Source organism: Saimiri boliviensis, chromosome 7 (genome assembly GCF_048565385.1).
Source record: "Saimiri boliviensis isolate mSaiBol1 chromosome 7, mSaiBol1.pri, whole genome shotgun sequence".
NCBI lineage: Eukaryota > Metazoa > Chordata > Mammalia > Primates > Cebidae > Saimiri > Saimiri boliviensis.
Genome location: NC_133455.1, coordinates 125,944,562 through 125,966,606, shown reverse-complemented (window position 1 = coordinate 125,966,606; position 22,045 = coordinate 125,944,562). Strand labels below are relative to the sequence as shown.

General features: G+C 50.7%; 1 protein-coding gene across 1 annotated transcript in view; it reads left to right on the top strand.

Moving 5' to 3' along the window:
* Positions 1 to 9,308: 9,308 nt before the first annotated feature.
* Positions 9,309 to 22,045, top strand: part of SCNN1A (sodium channel epithelial 1 subunit alpha) — a 28,971-nt gene continuing 16,234 nt past the window's right edge. Inside the window, 4 exon segments of the mRNA XM_074403423.1 lie at positions 9,309 to 9,451; positions 10,029 to 10,069; positions 10,728 to 10,748; positions 10,750 to 11,219. Of these exon segments, the coding sequence (XP_074259524.1) occupies positions 9,364 to 9,451; positions 10,029 to 10,069; positions 10,728 to 10,748; positions 10,750 to 11,219 (620 nt within the window). The 5' untranslated portion in view covers positions 9,309 to 9,363.

The window sequence follows — 22,045 nt, the reverse complement described above, 5'->3', positions numbered from 1 at the left end:
GCCTCGACGCAGGGCGGGAGGGGTGGCCGGGAAAGCACGTGAGGGCCGCGGGGCCGGAACCGGCCTCCTCCCTTCTTAGGAAGCCTGATCCGAGAGCCGGCTGCGGACAGCCCGGGCCCAGGAGGGAAGGGCGGCGGGTCCCGGGGTCAGCCCTTGGACAAGCCTGGCGAGTTCCAGAGTGCACAGGGGACAGCTGGGTGTGGGATCTGGAGCGCGAGGGGCTGGGGCCAGGGCAGGACAGGCATGGAGAGGGCAGGGCACAGGGACTGCCAGGCTGAGGCCCAGGAGAACCGGCTGGCAGACGCCTGGGTTCCTGCCCTGCTGTGGGACTTTTTCAGACAAATTACAAGGGACTAGCAAGTCAGCCAGCCCCCTACACCACCCACCCAGCCCAATCCACACAGGAGTAGGCACAGGTCACCTAGGAGACCCTTGAGAGCTGTGCAGCCAGCCCTGCTCCTTGTCCAAAGCTGGGAGCCCACCCAGTCCAGCCCTCTCCCCTTTAGCATGGAGAGGGAGGCCAAGGGTGACACGTAAGGGGACTGGGATTCCAAGGTAGCCTAGTCTGGTTCCTGTCCCCTTTCTTCCCCTCATCTTCCTCACCCCTTAGCAGCCCACCCACCTGTGGAGCTACTTGCAGCTGCCCCCTTTTACACGTGGCTCTCTGGTCCCCAGGTTTCTGTCTTCCTAACTCCCGCCTGTCCTTGAGGCTTCACCGAAGCTCTGAGGGGGGGCGTCCTCTGCCCGAGGTTACGCAGTCCCCGTGAAGACAGCTCTCTTTCTGTACTCCGTTGTCTTGCCTGCCTCCCACCAGGCTGTGAGGGCCGCAGTGGCGCAGACTGAATCTTCAAGGCCATGTTCCCCGTGCATAGCAGAGTCTGGCACATACCATGTGCCCAATACGTATTGATGGAATAAACAGGTGATGGCTACATCACAGGGCCAGTCCACGGCAGAGCCAGCTGCAATCTGAGTCTCCCGATGTCTGGGTCCCAGCTCATTCCAGCCGTCCTGCCACCTCCTTGTGGCTCAGGGGTGTCTCCCTTGGGATGAGGGGCTAAATTCTCTTGAGATAGGTCACTTGGGCACCATCTGCCTCCCTGAAGGGCTCTGTTCAGCATGCATCCTTACACTGGTCTGTCTAATTTTGGTTCTGATGTCTGGACAGGCTCTTGGTGCAGGTAATGGGAAATGTGCATGGGGAGGAGAGGTCCCCAAAGGGTGAAAGGGCCTAGGTGGTGGGCATTTCACTTGGTGAGGCTCTCTCCCCTCCTCTGGTGCAGGCAGCTCTCTGTACAGATGGGCCAGGGATGGCTGGAAAAGGGGCTGCTGCTCGTTCCAAGGCGCTGGTGCTCGGGGCTGGATGAGGCTCCGCACTGAGCTTGTAAATGCGTAAAGGAATGTGTGTGTGGTGACCGTAGGTCCTTTTTTCTCTCTCTTCTTTCTACTTTTTACTGTGGAAATTTCACACCCAAGATAATATACAAAAAGAAAAAAAGTAGTATTGGGAGTCTCCCACATACTCCCTACCCAGCTTCCACTCACGGTCAGTTTCATTTATTCTGTATACCCCCTGCCCCACCAACACACACGCTCTTCTAATCCCTCGTGATTATTTTGAAGTAAATCCCAGACGTCGGATCATTTCATTTGAAAATATCTCAGGATTGCTGGGAGAGGTGGCTCACACCTGTAATCCCAGCACTTTGGGAGGCTGAGGCGGGCAGATCACCTGAGGTCAGGAGTTCGAGACCAGCCTGGGCAAGATGGTGAAACCCTAACTCTACTAAAAATACAAAATTAGCTGGGTGTGGTGGTACATGCCTGTGATCCCAGCTACTTGGGAGGCTGAGGCAGGAGAACTGCTTGAACCCGCGAGACGGAGAGTGCGGTGAGCCGAGATGGCACCATTGCACTCCAGCCTGGGCAACAAGAGCGAAACTCCGCCTCAAAAAAAAAAAAAAAAAAAAGAAAGAAAATATTTTAGGATTTTACTCTAAAAGACAGGGACTCCTTTTCTTTCTTTCTTTTTTTCCCCACCCTGTCTTGCAGTGCTGAGACCCTGCCTTTTAATCAAGGTATAACATATAATACAATGAAGCACATAAAGCACACTGATCTTACAGATACAGCTTAGAGAATTTTCACTTTTGTGTATTCTTGCATATCCCCCGACTGTTCCAGAACGTTTCTTGTACTACAAAAGGTCGCTGCGTGCCCTTCCCAGTCAAAGCTTCCTGCTTCACAGACAACCACTATGTCAGACCCCTTTTAACCCCAGCTGGTTGGACTGTATCCTTCTTTCTGCTGCCAGCCCCAAGCTGGCACTTCAGCCCTCAGGGACTCTCTACCCCCTAAGGAAAGAGCCCTGAGATCTGAGTTTTGATTTAGGCCACATCACTTTATCTCTCTGCGCCTCTTTATTGTGCCAGTCAGCCGCTGGTTCGCTTGCAGGCCTGTGAGATGGAGGTGGGTGGGAGGAGAGAAGCAGCCAGGCTATTCCTCCTCTCTCTGCTTTCGGGCTTCACCTGCAGTCGGTTGCCTTCCTCCCTTCCCTCCTACCATAATCTCATCTTTTACCAGTTCCGCACTATTTAGTTCCTGCCACATGGCTCCAAAGGCCTCCTGATCTTCGATCGCTCCATCACCTTGCCGTCTTTCCAGGCCTAGAAATGGTAGCTGCTTCCTGCTTCGCTGTTTTCTGAGCTGCCTCCCATAGTGCTTCCATCACCTATGTACCAGTTAGTTTCCTGTGTTAAATTCCTGTTTGTTTTTTTGTTTTTTTGGTTGCGGGAAACGGAGTTTCACTCTTGTTACCCAGGCTGGAGTGCAATGGTAAAATCTCAGCTCATCGAAACCTCCACCTCCCAGGTTCAAGCAAGTCCCCTGCCTCAGCCTCCCGAGTAGGTGGGATTACAGGCATGTGCCAACACACCCGTCTAATTTTGTATTTTTAGTAGAGACGGGGTTTCTCCATGTTGGTCAGGCTGGTCTCGAACTCCCGACTTCAGGTGATTGGCCCACCTTGGCCTCCCAAAGCGCTGGGATTACAGGCCCGAGCCACCGTGCCCAGCTTAAATTCCTGCTGTTTGAAAGAGTGTTTCTTGTTTCCCAGCTGGATCATGAAAGACAAATCTTACCAATAAATGGCTACTATAAATCCCAGCCTTCCCCAGGAGGATAAAGGGAGACTCACAGGGGTGAGAAATCCATGAGCTCATGCGGGCAGGCATTGTCTTTTCTCCTTTCTTTTATGTTCTTCACCAATCTCCCTGAGGCTGATTTCCACTGGGCAACACCAGATCCAGGCTGAGTGTCCCAGGACCCCCAGAAGATGTATGAGGGTGGGGCTCTTCTCCCAGGCCTTCTTCAGAGGGAGCTGCTGAGAGAGCCTTCTTCCCACAGGCCCAGGAGGCGTCAAGAAAGGGAATTGGTGAAAGTGGATTCTTCTTTTTTTATTTTTTCAGAGTCTCACAGTCTGTCGCCCAGGCTGGAGAGCAATGGTTCAATCTTGGCTCACTACAACCCCCGCCTCCCAGGTTCAAGCGATTCTCCTGGACTCACCCTCCCCAGTTAAGTAGCTGGGACTACAGGCATGCACCAACAGGCCCGGCTAATTTTTGTATTTTTAGTAGAGATGGTGTTTTGTCATGTTGGCTGGGCTGTTTTTGAATTCCTGGCCTCAAGTCGTTCGCCTACCTCAGCCTCCCAAAGTGCAAAGGGCTCACAGGTGTGAGTCACTGCACCCAGCCAGGAATGGATTCTTCTAAATACTCTGTCCCTTCTTTCCCACTCCGCTCTTAGCTGACTAGTGCTCTTGGAAAGGAGCTGGCAAACACCCAGAAGTGTGTAACTGATGAGGGTTGTCCTTCTCCAGAGTGTTTGCATTTTCAGTGGTGACAATGCCTTAACCCAGTCTTTTCGGCGGGGGTGACTTTGTCCCCCAGAAGTCACTTGGCAATATTAGGAGATGGTTTTGATCACGATGACTCAGGAGGAAGTTCTACTGGCATCTGACAGATGGAAGCCAGGGATGCTGGTAAATGTGCAGCAATGCACAGAATTGTAGATAGGACAGAATCGTCCTGTCCCACCACAGAGAATGATACAGCTGAAAATGTCAATAATGCCAAGGTTGGTAAACCCTGTCTTTTTTTTTTTTCTTTTATTATTATTATTATTTTTTGAGACACAGTCTCACTCTTTCACCTGGTACCAGGCTGGAGTGCAGTGGCGTCATCTCGGCTCACTGCAACCTCTGCCTCCTGGGTTCAAGCAATTCTCCTGCCTCAGCCTCCGGAGTAGCTGGGACTACAGGCCAACACCACCATGCCTGGCTAATTTTTGTATTTTAGTAGATATGGGGTTTCACTATGTTAGCCAGGATGGTCTTGATCTCTTGACCTCGTGATCCACCTGCCTCGGCCTCCCAAAGTGTTGGGATTACAGGCGTGAGCCACTTCACCCGGCCAATCCTGTCTTAACTAAGTGATAAACTTCTAATAGTGAGCTTCTAAGTAATCTGCCAGGGCACTAGACGAAGAGTTTTCTGTTCCATCATTTTAGATGAAAGAGAAATCTGAGGTCGGGCGCGGTGGCTCACACCTGTAATCCAGCACTTTGGGAGGCAGAGGTGGGTGGATCACGAGGTCAAGAGATCGAGACCATCCTGGCCAACATGGTGAAACCCCGTCTCTACTAAAAATACAAAAATTAGCTGGGCGTGGTGACATGTGCCTGTAGCTGTGTCCTAGCTACTCAGGAGGCTGAGGCAGGACAATTGCTTGAACCCAGGAGGTGGAGGTTGCAGTGAGCCGAGATCACATCACTGAACTTCAGCCTGGCAATAGATCAAGACTCCATCTCAAAAAAAAAAAAAAAGAAAGAAAGAAAGAAAGAAAAATCTGTATTTTATAAGGGCAGCTAAAAGGACTGCTGCCTTCCACAGTGAGCAGTCCAGTGTGGAGTGGCTAATGGCTCCAAGTGGTAAGAATAAAGAGTTGCATTTAACTAAGTAACTGATTCTCATCCTGGAAAGGATAGAAGTGAAAAGGGAAAAGTGAAGAAAATTTAGATAAATTAATAGACACAAATAAATGGGTTGTCAGAGGAAGTTAGGATGGTTGAAGTTTTGCAGCTGCTTTATCAAAGCATACCCCGCTCTGTCCAAGATAAACCTTGAGTCTTACCCAAGAAGGTAGTTCTGCTGTCTTCCGCAGAGTGGGTCAGCAAGCAATGACCACTAGACACTGAGGTCACCAAGATCAATACGCCTGGTCTCTCCTTGCATCTATACAAACACACGTACATCAGGATAATAGTAAATAATAATAATAAATAATAGTAAACAGTGGTAAGTGCGGAGATAAGCTCTCCCTAGGCGGGTGGAGGGAAGGGTGATGACTTTGTCATCTCCTGTCTGTGGAGAACAAGAGTCAGGAAGACCCTTCGCACTCATAACCCTCATCCCACGGCAGCCCTCTGGTTTCACTTCTCCCTCTGCAGCCATGCACATATTTTGGCCAAGCCACAGGGTTAGAGGATGGCTAGTGTTGGGAGGGGAAGGCAGCCCTAGGTTGATGGGAAGGGCTGGGGCTCTGGGGGGAATCTGGGGTGGTCCTGGGAAGGCAGGTAGTCCTTCCGAGACAGAGTCTACAAAGCTCTTGACTTCTTTTTTTTATTTTTTAGAAGGAGTCTTGCTCTGTCACTCAGGCTGGAGTACAATCACGCTATTTCAGCTCACTGCAACTTCTGCCTCCTGGGTTCAAGCAATTCTCCTGCCTCAGCCTCCCTGGCTAATTTTTGCATTTTTAGTAGAGACAGGGTTTCACCATGTTGGCCAGGCTAGTCTTGAACTCCTGACCTCAGGTGATCCACCCGCCTTGACCTCCCAAAGTGTTGGGATTGCAGGCATGAGCCACTGTACCCAGCCTCGACTTGTTATAGAACAAAATCGCACTTCCCTCAGAGTCAGAGAAAGAGAACTGAGCTTTGAAAGGGGTGGCCTAGTTCTCAATCTGGCCCCACCCCTAACTCCTGGATGACTGTGACCAAGTCACTTTGCTTCTGTGGGTCTCAGTCCCCTCATGCGTGAAGCAGGGGGCTAGATGCAGGGTCAGCTGGAAAAAGTCTTTGTGCCCATCTGGGCTGCCTTACCCACCCCTTCTTGCCCTTTCCTTTTCTTAGGTAAGACCACTGAGGCTCAGAGAGGTCAAGTGCCTTTCGCAAAGTCACATCGTTTAAAAGCAAAAATAAGGGCTGAATATGGTGGCTTACACTTGTAATCGCAGCACTTTGGGTGGCTGAGGCAGGAGGACCACTTGAGCCCAGGAGCTGGAGGCTGCAGTGAGCCATGATCCTCCAGCCTGGAGGACAGCAGCATGATACTGTGTTTAGTTAACCTTTTTTTTTTTTTTTTTTTTTTTTTTTTTCCCCAGTGGAGACAGGGTTTCTCCATGTTGGCCAGGCTGGTCTCGAACTCCTGACCTCAGGTGATCTACCCGCCTCAGCCTCCCAAAGTGCTGGGATTACAGGCGTGAGCCACCATGCCCGACTTGATACTGTCTTTAAAATAAATAAGTAAATAAAAGCAAAAATGGAAGTTGTAGAAAAATAGCAATATTCTTCTGGAGGTTCTGAAAAGCACCTCCCTGGCTTTTCTATTTGCCTCTTATAAAAAAAGAACTATATATTTTGTTTTTTAAAAATAAATGTAGGTTGGCCAGGCATGGTGGCTCATGCCTGTAATCCCAGCACTTTGGGAGGCCGAGGCAGGTGGATCACAAAGTCAGGAGTTCAAGACCAGACTGGCCAACATGGGAAACCCTGTCTCTACTAACAAATACAAAAGTTAGCTGGGCATGGTGACTCATGCCTGTAATCCCAGTTACTTGGGAGGCTGAGGTAGGAGCATTGCTTGAACCGGGACCCAGGAGGCAGAGGTTGCAGTGAGCTGAGATCGTGTCACTGCACTCCAGCCTGGGATACGGAGCGAGATTCCACCTCAAAGAAAAAAAAAAAAAATACATGTAAGTTTATAAAGGCACACGAAAAGATATAGACAAATATACAAAGTACGGTGGCTCCCCTCGGGGGTGGGGAAGGAAGGGGACAAAGGGAAGCTTTTATTGTTTTATATACTTCTATATTGCTGGAAAATCGTATTGTGACAAAACGTATTTGTGGATTATTTGGTACACTTTAAAAGAGCATGGTTAAAATGGACTTCTGACCAAAGTGCAGGTCTCAGATGTCTATTTTCCTCCCAACACCAAGCTGCTCTATCCCGTTCCGGGTCTAGAATACTGCAGCGCTAGGCCATTGCCGCTCCCGTGCCTGGCAGGACATGGCAGGGTCACCGCTCTCTGGCTCAGCCCAGACCAGGCATTGCAATTCTTCTCACAGAGCCCTTGATACGAAAACTGTTTGCCATGCTGCCTTAAGCCAGTGGTTGGATTTCAGGCTGTAGCTAGCAAATAGAAAAGGCAGGGAGGTGCTTTTCAGAACCTTTGAGATCAAACAGCCAGGGCGCTGAGCATTGTGTTTGCAGGGAGGACCATGGCCAGTGTAAGGGCCTGGCTCCAGGGACACTGGAGTTTCTGGTGGTATCTGGGATCTTTGGGGCAGTGGGGACAGTGCAGAGAGCTTTTCACAGAGCCAAGGAGATAACCCAGCACCCAGAGAGCGGATGAATCCATGGGCTCTGTGTGGGAGTGAGGGGGGCCTTCCCGGCTTTCGCATCCAGGTGCTTGGGAGCCCCGATCCCTCATGAGTCTGTCTCAGAAGTAAATGGCAAAAGCACTAAGGAGACAACCCCAGAGGAGGAGGAGAATTCTGAATTGTTTATAGCTCTGTTGTTATTTTGTTTTGTAACCTCAGAAAACTGGTTTATCTTTGGGAAGAGTTAGTTTCTTTACCAGGACAGTGAAGAAAAATCCAGCCATCCCTTCCTAGGGGAGGTATCGTGAGCAGTATCAAGGTAAGCAAGGGGACCTGGTTTGGAATCCTGGCTGACACTGGCTCTCACTTTAAGAAGTTGCAAGGGACAGCCACAAGAGAGGAAGCCACAGACCAGGCTGGACCCTGAGCCTGGCGGACCGCTTTTTCTCTCCTTTGCCTGGTAAACTCCTTGCTCTTCAAGATTCAGGGCGGGGCACGGTGGCTCACGCCTGTAATCCTGGCACTTTGGGAGGCTGAGATGAGCGGATCACAAGGTCAAGACATCAAGACCATCCAGGCCAACATGGTGAAACCCCGTTTCTACTAAAAAATACAAGAAGTATGGCTGGGTGTGGTGGCACACACCTGTATTCCCATCTACTCAGGAAGCTGAGGCAGGAGAATCGCTTGAACCCGGGAGGAAAAGGTTGCAGTAAGCTGGGATCGTGCCACTGCACTCCAGCCTGGCGACAGAGCAGCACTCTGTCTCAAAAAGGAAAAAAAAAAAAAAAAAAAAGAAGAAAACAGAATCAGCAGAGATGACACCTTCTCTGGGAAGGCTTCCCCGAGTCTCCCGCAGTGAGCTCCCCTGCCTCCCTCCCTAGGCTCCCCCAGCCCTTGGCTCTTATCTCTGAGAAATCTGAGACCCGCACTTTGGTGAGAAGTCTCTTTTAAAAATGATCTTTTAAAATGTGTACATAGAAAACTTATCTTATGATGCCGCAGCTACCTATTTGCAGGCCTAAGTATCCCCCAAGTCTGTATCAGTGCTCAGGCTGGGCCTTTGTCTGCAGGCTTGCGGAGGGAGGCAGGCCAGACCAGTGACCACATTCCTGCACTCTGGGCTGCCTCCGGTGGGGCCCTCGAGGGGAGGGAGCCGCAGCCCTCCCTTTTGCGTACCGGGCCTGGGCTGTGTGGGTGGCTCTCCCGAGTCTCCTCCAGCCCTCTTTCTGGGCCCGAGTCTCTGACCCTTCCCTCTCTCCTTGCTCACCACTTGGCACTCCACTCCTTATCCTTTTGCTGCATTCAGTTTGGAAAGAGATTTTGGAGAAAAATACAGCCCCTACCGATGAGTTTCTGCTCCTTTCGAGGCCTGTGCAGGCTTGTGCCATGCCCACCCTCTTCCTCCCCGACAGCCAGCGCTGGCCACATCCTCCCTGCACCTTGTCTGCTTTCCCTGCCTCTCCCTGGGCTCCAGGTCTGTGCCCACAGTGTCCTGCCTGGCCCTTGAGCTGCCTCAGGGTGCCCACATTCCTGCAACCCCGTGACCACAACAGGGGCCATTACACATTCCTGGCCTGGCAGCCAATGGTGTAAAAAAGAACAGAATGTCCTAGGGCCCTGCCCAACCTCCAGCCTTACCTGGGCCCCTCCCTGGGTCTGGACGAGGTCGGAGGGGGTGGTGAGGAATCAGCAGGAAAGAGGATGGACCAGGTGGAGGCAGATGCACCCCACCTGAGTGAGCAGGAGGAGACTTACGGAGACCTCTTCTCTCTTCTCTCCTGGGCCTGGGGTGAGGCTGACCTGCCAGTGCCCTTGGCGGGTTTCCCACTTGCAGAGACTCTAGCTCCTGGAAGCACACTTAGGACTTCCCCCTTGCACTCCTGCCTGGAGAGCGGCTCCCTTTGGGGCCGGTTCCTTCTCTGTGCAGCCCCCTCTCCACCTCTGCTCACTCGGTGCCCCGCTTCCATCCCTGTCTCTCCGTCCCGCGCTGTCCACTGTCCCTCTCTATTACCTCCCTTTTTCTGTCCTCCCAGCCTCAGGGTTCCCCATCCAGGCCCTCTCAACCTGGCTGGCCCCTTCTCTTTGCGTTGCCCTCCAGGCTGTGGGCTCAGGATCCTTCTACTTATTCAGATCTTTGCCCTTCCACCTCCATCCTGTCCCCCAGCCTCCTTGCCTATCAGCTCCGAATCAAAGCCCCTGCCCAGAGTCCACCGTCTCAGGTCCAATACTCCGGGTTCACCTGCCCTCTGGATCCCTCCTCCCTTCGGAAAACTCCCAGCTCTGACTCCTACTCGGCTTCTCCCCACGCCCTGCTCACCTTTAATTGAGATGCTAATGAGGCTCCTGTTGCTTCTACTTCTGGCCAGCCGGCAGGCGGGCTCCCCAGTCAGGCCGCTGCACCTGTCAGGTGAGGGGGAGGAGAGGCTTGGCTGCCAGATTCAACTGGAAAGGAACCAGTCCCAGTCCAGCCGCAACCTGGGAGTGGGAAGCTGGAGGCAGCCCAGACCTCCCGGAGCCCTGCCGTCCTGGGGCGGAGACGGAATCAGGACACAGCTCGAGGTCAGGGCCAGAGGCTGGAGGTGAGGGTCTAGAGTGAGAGGGGGTAAGGCAAGGGGGAAGAGGAAGAGAGGCAGGATCAGAGAGAGGAGCCAGGCCAGGAAGAGGAGAGCTGGGAGACACCCAAAGAGAAACAGAAGGCAGACAGAGAGGGAGTGAGAGGCAGGAGCTGAGATGCAGATCCCGGAGGAAGAAGGCCGAAGGAGGAGGGCAGAGACTGCTTCGGAGACAGAAAGGGGGGTGCTAGGACGGGAACCAAAAGGTGGCCCTGTCAGGGAAGTAGAGGAGAGGCCGTTCCCGGGAAGCCCAGCCGCGGCACTTCTGGCCCCAGCTCCGGCAGGTTTGCTGGCTCCAGGAAAGGTGGAAGAGGGAGGGAGGAGGAGGAGAATGTGGGCACCGGGTGGGACGTGGGCCTGGCCAGGGGCAGCCTCACTCAGGTTCCAGAGGTGATGGGAGAGGGCACTCAGGGTCCAGAGCTCAGCCTTGACCCTGACGCTTGCTCTCCCTAGCCCACTCCGGGGCTCACGAAGGGGGGACAAGCTGGACGAGCAGGACCCTAAAGCTCCGCAGCCCACGCCAGGGCTCAGGAAGGGGGACAAGCTGAAGGAGCAGGACTCTAGACCTCCACAGCCCACCCCAAGGCCCAGGAAGGGGGACGAGCATGAGGAGCAGGGGCTGGGCCCCGAACCGGCGGCACCGCAGCAGCCCACGGCGGAGGAGGAGGCCCTGATCGAGTTCCACCGCTCCTACCGAGAGCTCTTCGAGTTCTTCTGCAACAACACCACCATCCACGGCGCCATCCGCCTGGTGTGCTCGCAGCACAACCGCATGAAGACGGCCTTCTGGGCAGTGCTGTGGCTCTGTACCTTTGGCGTGATGTACTGGCAGTTCGGCCTGCTGTTCGGAGAGTACTTCAGCTACCCCGTGAGCCTCAACATCAACCTCAACTCCGACAAGCTCGTCTTCCCCGCGGTCACCATCTGCACCCTCAATCCCTACAGGTCGGTCAGTCCCGCTGCCTCTTCCTGGCGCCTGCGCCTGGCAGGGTGGTCCAGGGTGCTGAGGTGCTCACTGGGCAGGCAGAGCCTCAGACCTGAGGGTGAGGAGCCTTCAGCCTGCTGGACTGACGTCCCTGCCCGGTGGAACCATCCTAGCACCCGAGGCTCACCCAGAGCGTGGTTGTCAGAGCAGGCTTGCCCTCCCCTGCCCTCTCTGCTCCTTCCTTCCCGTTCTCTTCTCCCTCCTGCAAGTGGGAGGGATGCTTGCAAAAGGGCAGGGGTGTGCTCAGCTCCATCCCTCTTTGAGAGCAAGATGCCAGCCAAGTATAAGACCTCGTCCACCTGAGCAGGAGAGTCTGATGGAGAGGTGAGCCCAGGTGAGGGGGGGCAAGGCCACGCAGGTGCTGTGGAGGTGGGTGCTGTCGGTCTTTGTTCAGAAGGGGATGAAACAAATTTATGTTACGGAGAAAGCCAGGTGGGGGGGTCGTGGAGGTTAGGGCTGCAAGTGAGCCCGAAGGCTGGGGACAGGGGCCTTACAGGACAAGGAGAATGGGTTCAGCCAGAGAGCAGCTCCTTGTGAAGCTGTTCCCCCAAAATCCCCAGGCTGAAATGTGGAGGCGATCCCTCTGGCCGCACCGTTCACCTGTGCAGGTGCCTGACCTTTCCGTGCCTGGGTGTGCCCTGGAGTTTTGGGTTTCATCAGCGCTCTTTGCCAGTGTTGGGTCTGGAAACTGGAGGGGGTGGTAAGCATGGAGAAGAGAGGAGGGCAGGGCTGAGGGTTTTTATGTACCTTCTATTCGTATTCACTCAGCCACGCCACACCCTGGGGACACCTACATCAGGCCAGACACCGGGCTGGACACCTGGGAAATGGATTCATGAATAATTCATACACCCTTATTGAAGGCAGGGTAGTTTGCTGAGTTCTGGGGACAGAAAGCTAAAATAAGATGGCAGAGACAGGCTTATAGGCCAGTAGCTGTGGCACACTGGGACACGTATGATAAAAATGGTGAGTTAGTGTGCCTTCAAGGAGTGTAAAACCTTTATGAGTGTGAGTGTGTGTGTACATATTGGTATGTGTGTGATTATGGATGCTTGGGACTGGTCATGCTGTGGGTGGAGGCCCCTTCATATATTCTATCACATCCAGAGGCGTGTTATGGACTAAGAAAGGTTGGGACGTCCTGTCCTGGAGAGAAAAAAAAGCCAGGCCCTTTTGTTGATTAACCTCTGTATGACGTCCCGGGTAGGACCATTTCCTTAGGAAGCTGCTGTGTGCACAGACAGCGCCAAGGTGTCTACAGGCATCTCATTTCATTCTCACATCTTACCAGGCAGGTGCTATTGTGATCCCTATTTTACACTTGAGGAAACTGAGGCAAAGAGAGGCAAGCCACAATATCACCGAGCGAGTCACTGAACTGCGACTCATCCTGTTTACCCCTCATCCCAAATCTCTGCCTCTTTTTAATAGCCAAGATGTGGAGTGTTGAGTGAATGAAATTTCCAGTCAGATGTGGTTTCTATCTCATTTCAGAGCTCTCGTGGGTCCTTCCTCTCGGCCTCATTTTTCTCCCCCTGGTTCCTGCAGGCATCTTCATCCCTGTAGGCCTTGGTGGAGGGGAGGGATGGCAGGCCAGGCACGGTAGTGGGCACTCAATAACTATTTGTGGTTGAAAAAACGTCAGTGCGAGATGGAGAGGGAGGGCAGGGGTGAATCGGGTGAGGTCTGCACAGTTCTTAGGTTCTGCTGGTTGCAGGACCCTGGACAGTCCAGGAAAAAGCCAGGGAGAGGAAGCCATAAGCCCTGCCTCTGAGGCCTGCAGGCTGGGAGGCAGGCATCTGCCCAGAAAGACTCCCTCCTGCTTGAACTGCTGCGGAGTTAGGAGGCAGAGAACACCTAGGATGGGAGGGGAGTCGGGGAAGGCTCTCCAGCACAAGGGAAGGAGATTCAACACCCACCCAGCCCTACTTGCTTGACCTTGTAGTCACATTATGTGCTATACCCTAAAACTGGGAGCTTATAGACACTCACTCATTTAATACTGACAAGTCCAGGGAGGTGGACATTATTATTGCCATTTTTCAGATGAGGAAATTAAGGCTTGGTAAGGGAAAATAATTTGAACAGGGAACATACATTATTTATTTATTAAATTAAAAAATACGGGCTGGGCCTGGTGGCTCACACCTGTAATCCCAGCATTTTGGGAGGCCAAGGCGGGCGTTGAGGGGTGTGGGATGGAGCCCAAACAAGGTTGTTTAAAAGAGCCCCTCACTTGAGGCCAAGGGTTCGAGACCAGCATGGCCAACATGGTGAAACTCCCATCTGTACTAAAAATACAAAAATCAGCTGGGCGTGGTGGTGCATACCTGTAGTCCCAGCTACTCAGGAGGCTGAGGCAGGAGAATCGCCTCAGGAGGCGGAGGTTGCAGTGAGCCGAGATCACACCACTGCATTCCAGCCTGGGCCACAGAGCGAGACCCTGCTTAAAGAAAAAAAAAAAAACAAACAAACCAGTAACAACACTTGTATATATTTATGTGTCAGACATTTTAATAAATGAATCTACATCTAAATTAAATGATTCTGCTTTGAATTATTTAATTCTCACAACACAACTTGGAAGTACGTATCAATGATTACTCTTTTTTAAAAAAAATATAAAGACGAGGTTTCACCATGTTGGTCAGGCTGGTCTTCAACTCCCTACCTCAGGTGATTCACCCGCCTTGGCCTCCAAAGTGCTTGGATTACAGGCGTGAGCCACCACGCCCGGCAGGTATCATGATTACTCTTATTTTATGGATGAGGAAACTGAGGCCCAGAGAGTTAAGTAACTGGCTCAACTTCAGACAGGCAGCAAGGGGTGAAACTGGGACTCAAAAATCATCCCCCTACCCCCGACGAGAAGCCAGGGCATCTCAGATTAGCAGCTGAGTCGCCAATCAAGTGTGTTTGATTCAAGGCTCTTTTTCCCATGACACTTTAAGTAGGGATCAGGCAAAGGCCTCCCAAGGTTGTGCCCTACATGCTGTAGAGCAGCAGTCATAGGAGGACAATGTGTCAGGCGTGCAGGAGGGAGGGATCCAGGGCCACTCCTGCTCAGGAGGGAGGCAGGGCGGGTGGACAGGTTCACGCAGCCTGGTGCTGGCCACAGTGAGTGAGTCATGCGGAGCGCGGTGAGTGATCCCTGCAGAGGAAATCCACTGATGAGCTAGAGGGAGTGCAGTGAGGCGGTCCTTCAGGGCTACCCACCTGCTGAAGGTCACCACCAGCAGAGGGAGAAGAGGAAAAGGGGCATGTGGGACTCTGTGCTGCTTTCCAACTTCAAGGAAAGGGGACACAGTGCTGAAGACCTTTCCGACTAAGCAAGGGCGTGCCGAGTCCAAAGGGAAGGGTTGCCCACTGCAGCCCCTTTCTCTCTGGTCAACAAAGCGGTTCTTCATTCAAAGGAGAGGGCCAGTCATACCTACCATCATGGGAAACAGAGCCCACAGACGTATTTTTCATCCAGTCCCAGGAACGGTTTAGGCTGGACCTAAGAACTTGGGGTTCTTGAACAATGAAGGAGGTCATGGTAGCGTCTTTCCTGGAAATAGCACAGCAGGAGGCCTGGCAGCAGGCGTGGGTGAGGCAAGGGGCAATTTTCCAGACAGAGTCCCTTGGGGAGGGTGGGAAAACCCTGAGCCAGGGAGTCCGTCCCCTGTCCGTGGTTCCCTGATGTGGCAGCGTGACCCTGCACTTCCTGGACAGTCTGGACACCAGGCTTTGCTCAGCAGGCCTGGCAGGAGAAAAGCCTGGACTCTCAAGCGTTGACTCCCCTCTAGCCCTGCCACGGCGGTTGAATCCTTCTCATCTCAGAACGTTGCTACTGCTACGGCAGACGCTATTAAAAAGTTCTTCCTGGCCAGGCGCAGTGGCTCATGCCTGTAATCCCAGCACTTTAGGAAGCCAAGGTGGGCAGATTCTTGGAGGTCAGGAGTTCGAGACCGGCCTGAGCAACATAGTGAAACCCCGTCTGTACAAAAAACAAAAACAAAAACAAAAAAAATTAGCCAGGCATAGTGGTGTGCACCTGTGGTCCCAGCTACTCAGGAGGCTGAGGCATGAAAATCACTTGAGCCTCTCACTGCCCTAGCTATTCATCCTCTGGGCAATCATTGGTTTGTGAGCACCTACTGCTCTTAAAATGTCCTAGGGCCAGGTGTGGTGGCTCACACTTATAATCCCGGCACTTTGGGAGGCTGGGGTGGGCAGATCACCTGAGGTCAGGAGTTCGAGACCAGCCTGGCAAACATGGCGAAACCCTGTCTCTACTAAAAAATACAAACACTAGCCAGGTGTGGTGTTGTGCACCTGCTACTCGGGAGGCTGAGGTGAGGCAGAGAATTGCTTGAACCTCGGAGGCAGAGGTTTCAGTGAGCTGAGATCGCGCCGAGGCACTCCAGCCTGGGTAACGGGGTGAGACTCTGTCTCAGAAAAAAAAAAAATGTTGTAGCCAGGACTGAACTCCACATGTGATCTGAGAGCTCAGAACAGGCTCTAGTGGGGTGATCTCTGTTACAGGTGAAGGGCACCTGTCTGTGAACACACTGTGGTGCGGGCTGAGCTCGGAGGGACTGTGTGTCGGGAGGACTCTGCTGGGGTTGTGTGTTCACAGCCCCGTCGGAGAAAACGCTGGAGATGCTGAGAGGTGGAGAATGGCCTGTGGCAGGGCTAGAAGGGGCCAAAGAAGGAGAAGTCAAGGCCTCTAGGTGGTCCTGGAGGTGGGAGAGAGCACTTGCCGGGAGGAAGTTAGTGCATTTCTGGTGCCCAGCTCTGCCTGGTAATCTGGGAATGCTGGCTGAGTGCTCCGGGAGGGCCTCCGGGTGGGACGGGCCTAGGCAAGTCCCAAGGCTATCAGGGTGAGCATGGGCTCTTCTGTGAGAGGAGGCCACCAGGGCTAAGAAGGAGGGCAGAAGAGGAAACCAGATGACAATAGAGCAAGGTGTCAGCCCCAAGTCTCCCAGGGTCCCTGTACCCTGCTGGTCTGTCCTGGACAGAGAGGGGCTAGACAGGAGAGGGCCAGCTGCAGGGAAAGGAGACTGCTGCCTGATCTCAAATGCTTCAGAGCTGGGAGGCAGACACAGTGGAAAAGCAGGGGCCATGGTGTGAACAGTCTTTCCTGACTGAGTGACCCTGGGAAACTCACCTAGTTGACAGGCCTCAGTTTCCTCAACTGTAAAATGGAGATGATGATAATGCCTGCCTGATGGAATTGTACATGGGCTGACTCACCCCCCAGTCAGTGTAGGGCTGCCTGCCAGAGCAGATGGGAGTGAGGGCCATGAGCATGACCTGGGAAGGAGGTCAAGGCTAGAAGGGCTGGCCTGTCTGGAGGAACCCCTGTGGGCATTCTTTTTTTTTTTTTTTGAGACAGAATCTCACCTTGTTGCCCAGGCTGGAGTGCAGTGGCGTGATCTTGGCTCACTGCAATCTCTGCCTCCTGGTGTGGAGCAATTCTCCTGCCTCAGCCTCCTGAGTAGCTGGGATTACAGGTGTGTGCCACCATGCTCAGCTAATTTTTATATTTTTAGTAGAGATGGGGTTTCACCATGTTGGCCAGGCTGGTCTTGAACTCCTGATCTCAAGTGATCCACCCACCTCAGCCTCCCAGAGTGCTGGGATTATAGGCGTGAGCCACCATGCCCAGCCCCTGTGGGCATTCTTTATCCCTTCCTTCTACCGCTGGTCTCCTCAAAACAAGATCAGGTGTCTTCAGTGTGCCCTCTGTTTAGTGGTCAATTCCCTTAGCTAGGTGTCCTCTGCCTCTCGCTATAGGAATTTCTAGTATTGGGGGGTCAGGAAGGGAGAGATTTGTTTTTTGAGAGAGTGATATAGGAATCCTTTATATCTTATGCTGAAAAAGGGGAGCAGTCGAGCTTTCGGAGTGAAGGAATTCCCTATGGAGTCCAACCTCCCCTGGAGGCCTTGTCGCAGGTGTGTGGGGGAGGGATCAAGGGCTGGGAGCCCAGGCTGTGCTCAGTGCGGGGCTCATCTGTGAGGCCAGGCAGGAGGGAGGGGCGTAGAGTGGCAACATGGAGGAGAGAGCCTGGCACAGGGATGGCATGGGGCTCCCCAGGGAAGAGCAGTGTGGCCAGAGAAGTGACAACCAGATTGAAGTTGGTGATGAGAGAGAGATGAGCAGGAGGCAGAAGGGACCTGAGCCAGCTTGGGAGAGGGGTGGAAAGGGAGGCCCAGCCAGGATGTGGTGGAAAGAACTCCAGCCAAGTAGGGGATCTGGATTCCTCCTGTGTGACCTTGAGAAAGGCAATTCACTTTCCTGGGCTCCAGGCTCCTCTGTGTCTTCCTGATAGTCGATGGTCTCTTCACTTTGTGTCATTGAATATTTTCTCGTTTAACCCTCCAAGTGCTTCATGTGGTAGGCAGACCTAGTGTTATGCCCATTTTACAGATAAGGAATTCAGACTGAGATTCAGAAAGGTTGGGTAACTTACCCAGCGTTACATAGATAGAAAGTGTGTGACCAGAACACCAGGCCCCACATCTCACAGATTCTGGCTCCGGTGTTCTTTCTGGGGCATCATGTGGCCCTCCTAAAATAGCCAGAGGTAGCAGGGAAGGACCAGAGGGCAGTGTTGCAGTTGGAGTGCTGCGTGACCCATTTGTTAGCTGTGCCGTCTGGAACAAGTCATCATGCCTCAGGTTTTTCACCTGGAAAAGGGAGCGACCATTGTGTTAGCTAACAGTGGCTAACAGTATAGTGTGTTATGCTGAAGATTAGATCATGTTAAAGAAGTTTCAGCCTAAAGTCGTCTCTTTGCCTTTTTATTTTTTTATTTTTATTTTTTTTGAGACGGAGTTTCACTCTTGTTACCCAGGCTGGAGTGCAATGGCGCCATCTCGGCTCACCGCAACCTCCGCCTCCTGGGTTCAGGCAATTCTCCTGCCTCAGCCTCCTGAGTGGCTGGGGATACAAGCACGCGCCACCATGCCCAGCTAATGTTTTGTTTTTTTAGTAGAGACGGGGTTTTACCATGTTGACCAGGGTGGTCTCGATCTCTTGACCTCGTGATCCACCCGCCTCGGCCTCCCAAAGTGCTGGGATTACAGGCGTGAGCCACCGCGCCCGGCCGCTCTTTGCCTTTTTAAAGTTTGACCTAAAGGTTGCTTTGTGCATGGTGAACTGCAGCCTAGCCGGATGTGTGTTTACACTAGAGTGTGTTACACTATAACCTACTTTTGTAGCAATCACAGAGTTTTGGCCAGTGAAAGGCAGCCCACTGTTCACGCCTCGTCCAAATAAGGCAAATGCCGAAGGTATAACCGATCTGGCTGTTTCTGTACCTCACTTCCGTTTTCTGTGCATCACTTTGCTTTTCCTGTCCATGAATATTACCTGACCATTCAGCAGTCCCCAGAGTCACTCTGAACCTATTCTGGTTGGGCGGGTGGCGGGGGGGCTGGTTGATTCGAGATTCATTTTTTGCTCAGTGAAACTCAAGTTAAACTTAATTTGTTTAAAGTTTTTAACAATTAAATAATGTACATTCTAATGCCACAGTGCCTGGCTCATAGTAAGTGCTCAATAAACGCTAGCTATGATTGACATTCTTTAACTACCAATAACAAGCAAGTCTCTTAGAATGCCAAACACACACCTTTGGCCAGAGCTACGTTTCCTCCTGTGAGAGGTTTAAGGGCTGCCAGAGCTGATGCCTAAGGCCCAGTCAGCTAGACTTCTATGGTGGAGATGGAAATAGAGCTAAATGGAAGAGGAAGTGAAGATTTGGACTAGACAGTGGTTCATGTAGCTGCACGTTAGAACCACGTGGGGGCTCTTCTGAACAACCTTGTTCTGGCCCCATCCCAGATTCATTAAATCTGAATCTCCGGCAAGTAGGACCCTGCACTGGTATTTTTTTCTTTAAGTGAGGTGTAATTTACATACAATAAAATGAACAAATCTTGAGTGCCCCCTGAGGTTTGACAGTCAAGATGTTGAACACTCCTATTACCTGGTGCCCTTTCCATCGATCCCTCTTCCTCTCCCACCATCATTTTCTGAATTCTGTCACCATCAACTAGTTTGGTCTGTCGTAGAATTCATATCAATGGGATCATACAGTATGTATTTTCTTGTATGTGCATCTGACTTATTTTGCTTAATGTTTCTGGAATTCTTCCCCGTTCTTTTGCAAGTATCAGTTCCTTTTTATTGCTGAGTGGTTTTGATGAACCGATTCTGGTTGAGGGACTGCCTGATTTAAGTATCATTCTTTGCTCAAGTAAACTCTGTTAAATATAATTTTGTCTAAAGTTCTTCTTTTAACAATTAAATAATGTACATTCTAATACCATAGTGCCTGGCACATAGTAAGTGCTCAATAAATGCTAGCTATGATTGCCATTCCTTTTTTTGTTTTGTTTTGTTTAAAGATACGGCCTCGCTCTGTTGCCTAGGCTGGAGTGCAGTCTCTGTTGCCCAAGCTGGAGTGCAGTCACATGATCACAACTCACTGTAGCCTCTTACACTCCCAGACTCAGGCAATTCTTCTGCCTCAGCCTTCTGAGTAGCTGGGACTACAGGTGTGTACCACCACATCTGGCAATTTTTGTATTTTTTTTTTTTTTTTATAGATACAGGGTTTTGTCGTGTTGCCCAAGCTGGTCTCAAACTCCTGAGCTCAAGTGATCTACCCACTTGACCTTCCGAAGTTGGAATTGCAGGTGTAAACCACCATGCCCCGCTGATTGCCAGTCTTTTAATTAGCAGTAATGAGCAAGATTCCTAGAATGCCAAACACACACCTTCAACACACCTTTGAGTTGCTTTAGGCTTTTTGGCTATTATAAATAAAATGGTTATGAACATTCATGTACAAATCTTTATGTTTTTCTTGCTCTTGTGTGGCAGCTAGGAGTGGACCTGGTAAAATATTTAGAAATGAAATTACTGGGTCATAAGGTAGATACGTATGTTTAAATTTATAAGCACTACTGACTGATCCTCCGAAGCAGTGGTACCATTTTATACACCCATCAGCAGCTTAGAATAATTCCAGTTGCTGTCTACATCTTCACCAACACTTGGTATTGTCAGTCTTTCTAATTTTAGCCTTTCTAATGGTACTTTACTATGGATTTAATTAGCATTTCTCTGGGGACTAACTATGTTGGGTAGCTTTTCAGGTGTTTGGTGACCATTTGTATACGTTTTTTGGTCATTAAAAATTTTTTTAATTGTTAATTTATAAGAATTCTTTTTATATCAAGATGATCTTTTCATTAGGTGTTTTTCCTTTAACAAAACAGCTTTATTGAGACATAATTCACATATCATACAATTTACTCACTTGAAAGTCAATTGTTTTTAATATATTTCACAGAATCATGCAATTACTACAGCAATCAATTTTAGAACGTTTTCATCACCCCAAAAGAAGCCACATACCCATTAGCAGGCACTCATCTTTCCCGCCTATCTACCTAACCCCTAACCCTGCACAACCACTAATCTTCTTTCTCTCTTGATTTGCTTATTCTAGAAGTGTCCTGTAAATAGAATTGTGCTATACGTTGTCTTCTGTGAGTGTCTTCTTTCATTTAGTACCATGTTTTCAAGCGTCATTTGTGTTGTTGCATACATAGATCAGTACTTACTCCCTTTTTATTTGCCAAACAAGATTCCAGTGTATGGATACACCACATTTTATTTATACTTTTATCAACTGAAGGACATTGGGTTATTTTTACTTTTTGGCTATTAGGAATAATACTGAACATTTGCGCACATTTGTGTGTGTGTGTGTGTGTGTGTGTGTGTGTGTGTGTGTGTGTGTATCTGTATGTGGACATATATTTGCATTTCTCTTAGGAGCGGAATGGATGGCTTATATGGTGACTCTATATCTAACCTTTTGAGGAACTTCCAGATTGTTTTCCAAAGTGATTGTATCATTTTTATATTCTCACTAGCTATATACGGGGTCAGAATCTTTTAAAAATGTAGGTCTGTCCATAGTGTGCCTACTACATAGGGTTGCTGTAGGGATTCTTTGTTAGATATTTTTCTAACAAGAAAATTTTGCCCATCCCGAGTTCAGGAAGATATCTTCCATCTTCTACAGGGTTTTTGGTCCTGAATTTTATGTTTAGGTTATGATCCATCTTGAATTAACTTCCGCGTGTATAGTATAGAGGTTGAGGGTCATTTTTTCCCAATACAGTATTCAGTTGTTTTAGCACAATCTGCCAACAAATTTTATTTTCTCCACTGAATTGGTGTTTTGGTCAAAAAGCAGTTGACCATCTATGCGTGAGTTTATTTCTGGACTCTATTCTGTTCCATTGATCTATTGTCTCTCCTTACCAAGAACCACAACTGTTTTGATTACTGTGGCTTTGTAGTAAATACTAAAGTCAGGAGGAACAGATTTTCCAACTTGGCTCTTGTTTTCCAAAATTTTCTGGCTATTCTAGATTGTTTGCATTTCCCAATAAATCTTAGAACCAGTCTGTCAATTTCTTTTATTTACTTTTAAGATGGAGTCTCACTCTCACCCAGGCTGGAGTACAATGGCTCCATCTCAGCTCACTGCAACCTTCAGCCCCTCCTACCCCCCACCCCTCCCCTTCAAGTGATTCTCCTGCCTCAGCGTCCCGAGTAGCTGGGATTATGTACCTCGATAATTAATTTTTGTATTTTTAGTAGAGACGGGGGTTTTACCATCTTGGCCAGGCTGGTCTTGAACTTCTGACCTCGTGATCTACCCGCCTCGGCCTCTCGAAGTGCTGAGATTACAGGTGTGAGCCACTGGTG